The sequence below is a fragment of the Polistes canadensis genome, unplaced genomic scaffold (assembly GCF_001313835.1).
Source record: "Polistes canadensis isolate GaletaPanama2010 unplaced genomic scaffold, ASM131383v1 scaffold_242, whole genome shotgun sequence".
NCBI classification, from domain to species: Eukaryota; Metazoa; Arthropoda; class Insecta; order Hymenoptera; family Vespidae; genus Polistes; species Polistes canadensis.
In genome coordinates, this window is record NW_014569789.1 from 72,331 (window position 1) to 76,707 (window position 4,377).

Below are 4,377 nucleotides of genomic sequence, written 5' to 3' on the forward strand. Positions count from 1 at the left end.
AAAAAAAAAAAAAAAAAAAAAAAGAAAAAGTAAAAGTAAAAAAATTATAATAGATATAAGAAAAATAATTCGTGTAGATTCAAATATAAAATAAATGTTATTTTCGACTAATCTGCGTGCACAACGGGCGTGTACCATACACACACGTACTATATACAAATATATATATATATACACACACTCATATATGTTAGAAACATATGCAGTTAGTGAGATATATAGGAATGAACGGTAACTCGCGTATTCCGTTTGACGAGGTACAGGATGATTAAGTTAATAACAGCGTGACGTGTTCTCAGTGCATAAATTATTTCTATACGTATAAGGTATCAAGTTGCACGTAGCTAGGTAGGATCGTTTCAACACAAACTATAATATCAACGTACATAGAAAAGGTACTCCTAGATTTTGTAAGTGTGTATAATACCAAAGGGGGTGATTTTCAACGTTACGTACACGTTCGTACCACGTATATTTTCTAAATTTTATTGCTTATTGCTTTTTCTCTCCAAAAAGAGGAAAAAAACCAAAGCACGTAACGAAATCGTATAATTCAAAGTTTATACGTTGATTACTCGAACAAATTTCGCAAAATTTATCAAATCGTTCGTAGCCACCCCTTTGTTTTAATCCAAAACAAAAAGAAAAACAAAAAAAAGAAAATAATTGTATCTAACAAATATATAACAACGAATGATTCGTTATAAAAAAAAAAACTAATAAATTATTGCCACGATTTTGATTATATTGTATTAAATAATACAATGTATTGATTATATTGTATTAAATAAGAAAATTAAATAGAATTTATTTCGATAGATATAATTATTTATTATTTAATATAATATTAACGATAAAATAATATATATATATATATATTTTAAATATTATTTTATCTTAAATTTAATATTAAATAACACAGGAATTTTATTAAACAAATCGATTTATTTTATCTCAATTTAAAATGATATTTTTTTTTCATTTGAATACAATCGTTTGTTAAAATAAACAATAGTATATCTCGAAATAGATGCAATAATAATTGTGGTCGATTATAAAACGAACAATAAAAATTCTTTCGTTCGTTCGTTTGTTCTTCTTAATACCACATGTGATGTGTACACATATAAATATGTAATAATACATATATACATATTACACTTTGAAAATTTGTTACTCATACTATCTCACAATATTCGTGCTTGCAAACGTGTTACTCTTTCTTCAACCCTCCCCCACCCCCTATCAGTACAAAACCGAATACACCCGAGGCAAATTTCCGAGTGAATAATCGAGGACAGAAAAGGATATAATGGTGTGGGTGAATACGTACGTGTATTTTATGCGAATAGCATGTGATTTACATCCCCCCCGCCCCCTCATTCCCTCCCCCATTGCCATATCCATGAAAATTCTGGTAAATGTAATTGGTTTTTTCCTAACAACTATTGTAAGTTAGTTAGTAATTCTAAAATATGATCCGCTTATTTTGAAAATGGCCTAACTCCATTTACCTTCAAATCGAGATATTTAAAGTTTTGCGTTTGAATGAATTTAAAAATATACGTACAGAATATCAATGAGTTATGCTGCTTAAGTGTATCTAAAGGTGTTAAATTTACAGTTCCTATTAAAATAATGTCAATTATTAAGTGAATAATATGCGTTTTCTTACCAAGAATGGAGTTAGGCCATTTTCAAAATGAACAACCAGATTCGTTATTAAATTTGAAGGAACCGAAGTCCATTAAACATAATTTAAGATGTTTTAAATTGAAAAAAACAATACTCATTTTATTTTACATATGTTTATAACACTTTAAAAACATAAATTATGCGATTCAAAATATTTTGTACAAATATAAATTACAAAACAATTTTCTACTCATCTACATTTTGTGTATGTAAAAGGGATTTAAAGAAATCGTGATGTTCCGGTGATATATATCGTAATAAGTCAATTATTTCCTTGAAATTTGCGGTTGTAATTTGTCTGATATTTTTATACAGTGATATGTCAATACAATATTTTCGAACTTTCTTGTTCTACCCCAACGTGGTAATAAATTCAAGACTTTACAATTTTCGTTCTCATTCATTGATGTCTTATAGAAAATTTGATATGGTTCATTTTTGACAAAACGCATCGAACATATTTTAAACCAGTTTACTGGTTCTCCGTTAAAATTCTTGACCCTTTAAAAAATTGCGTCTTGTAATAATTTTGTTGGTACAAAATCTGCTTGTCACATTTCATGTACAATAAAGTTATTACCTTGTTGACACTTTTCGATAATATTGTAATAATCTCGGGAGACAAACAATAAATTATTATTAACGCTTTTGTTATATTGCGTTTATAATATGCTACTGAAGTAGCAATAATTTAARTGTAAATGAACTTAGGCCACTTTCAAAATAAACGGCTCAGTTATTCAACTAACTCTGAAAACTTATGTGTCCAGAATTATCGTATTTACTCGGAATATAAATAATATTAAATGCTTTATTGATAGATAATTTAAAGTTCTACATGTAACCATGCGTAATCGGAAATAATTGACAAATGGAGTTAGGCCACTTTCAAAATAAACGGCTCATATATTATTGAATATTTTTACGTAACAATAGTGAAAATCGAAATATTGCACACACGTGTGAGTTTTTTTTTTTTTAATAATAATTAATTTATTCTTCTCTCTCTCTCTCTCTCTCTCTCTCTCTCTCTCTCTCTCTCTGACGTTATATTAGAATAAGAAGAAGAAGAAGAAAAAAAAATTGATTAGAAATGAATTATAATAATGAATAAAACTTACTCATATTATGATTATCCTTTTTCTGTCGATCCTTTGCCAATGCATGGATCTCCGCTTCGGTTAACAAAAGTGGTTCTGGTTTAATTTGAAGATCCGGTAAATTTGAAAGACTACCCCCATGATTATCCTTTAATCCATCGCCCAAGGATCCAGCCTCGAACGACAGGATATCGTCCAGGAGATCTTCCGCCTAGAATAATTAACCGAAAAAGAAAAAAGAAAAAAGGTAAAAGTAATTCATTAGAAAAATTTTATTTAATTCGATTTTAATTTCTATATTCATATATATTATTCTATATATATATTTTTGTTTATACGAGTTTGGTTAATTAATTATCCCATTTATATTGAACATTTATTTATTTATTTAAAAACTCCTGTTGTTTTATTAACTAATTGAATATTATACACACAATGAGAAATATATAATTTTTATGATAATTATATAAGTTTAACAAAATCTTATAAAAATAAAAGAAGGAAAATATTTTCTATAGAAAATAAAATATAAATTTAATTATCAATATTCTTGTCCCAACAGTATATTAATATATATGAGTTTCAAAGGGAAATTAAAGACAGTTAATAAATTTGATAAATAATTTATTATGACCTTGTTGAACGTTTCGTCCCTTACTAGGGACTTCCTCAGCAACTACAAATTTTTTTAAAAATTTACAAAGATACCTAGATTATTAAACACTAGTCTAGATAGAATTCAGTATAGGATTACGTGTGATAAGATAAGGTGTTTTATGATCAAATTGTATTGTAATATGTTAAGTTTTATTGAAATGTATGACTCTGTAAAAAAGATAATATGTATTGACGCGTGAACTAAATTGATCAAGGTAAAAATTAGAATTTATTGTAATGTTTATATTTATTAAAAAGTCAATAAAAATTTTTAGTTGCTGATGAAGTCCCCAGTAAGGGACGAGACGTTCAACAAGGTCATAATAAATTGTTCATCAAATTTATTAACTGTCTTTAATTTCCCTTTGAAACTCATATATAAAATATAAATATTTTATTTATAATAGGTAGAAGTATTTCGATTAGAAAAATAAATGATAATTTGTATGAATGAATGAATGAATGAATGAATGAATGAATGAATAAATAAATAAATAGAAATAAAATGTAAAGGAAAGAGAAAAGAAAAAAAGAAAAATTTGGACAAAGTAATAGGTAAAGAAAAGAGGTTAAACGACACAATATTTTCTAGCCTGTGCTAGAAAAATGTAGCACCCACCATTAAGCGATCATTTATTTCATTTATTTTTCGACGGCTTAATTACCGGAGCGGTGGAACGTTAAATGCCGACACTTAATTGCACCGTAATTATAAAGTAATTTACCGTTCGGTCGCGTACTAAAAATGTTTTATATGTATTATACTACATACACACGTATCTACCAACACTATTCATAATGATGATACTAACTAATACGAACTTTGATATTCGATTGATAAAACCATAACTCATTCATCTATTATCAAAACTATAAATAAATAGTAAAGAATATAATATAGAATAAATAAAAAAAAAACACACAC

The 4,377-nt window shown here is 26.9% G+C and overlaps 1 protein-coding gene across 2 annotated transcripts in view; it reads right to left on the reverse strand.

Moving 5' to 3' along the window:
* Positions 1 to 4,377, reverse strand: part of LOC106790496 (microphthalmia-associated transcription factor) — a 99,111-nt gene that overhangs the window by 22,552 nt on the left and 72,182 nt on the right. For both annotated transcript variants that reach the window (XM_014755445.1, XM_014755446.1), the window contains exon 4: positions 2,817 to 3,006. In XM_014755445.1, coding sequence (XP_014610931.1) covers positions 2,817 to 3,006 — 190 coding nt within the window. The remainder of the gene's footprint in view (positions 1 to 2,816; positions 3,007 to 4,377) is intronic.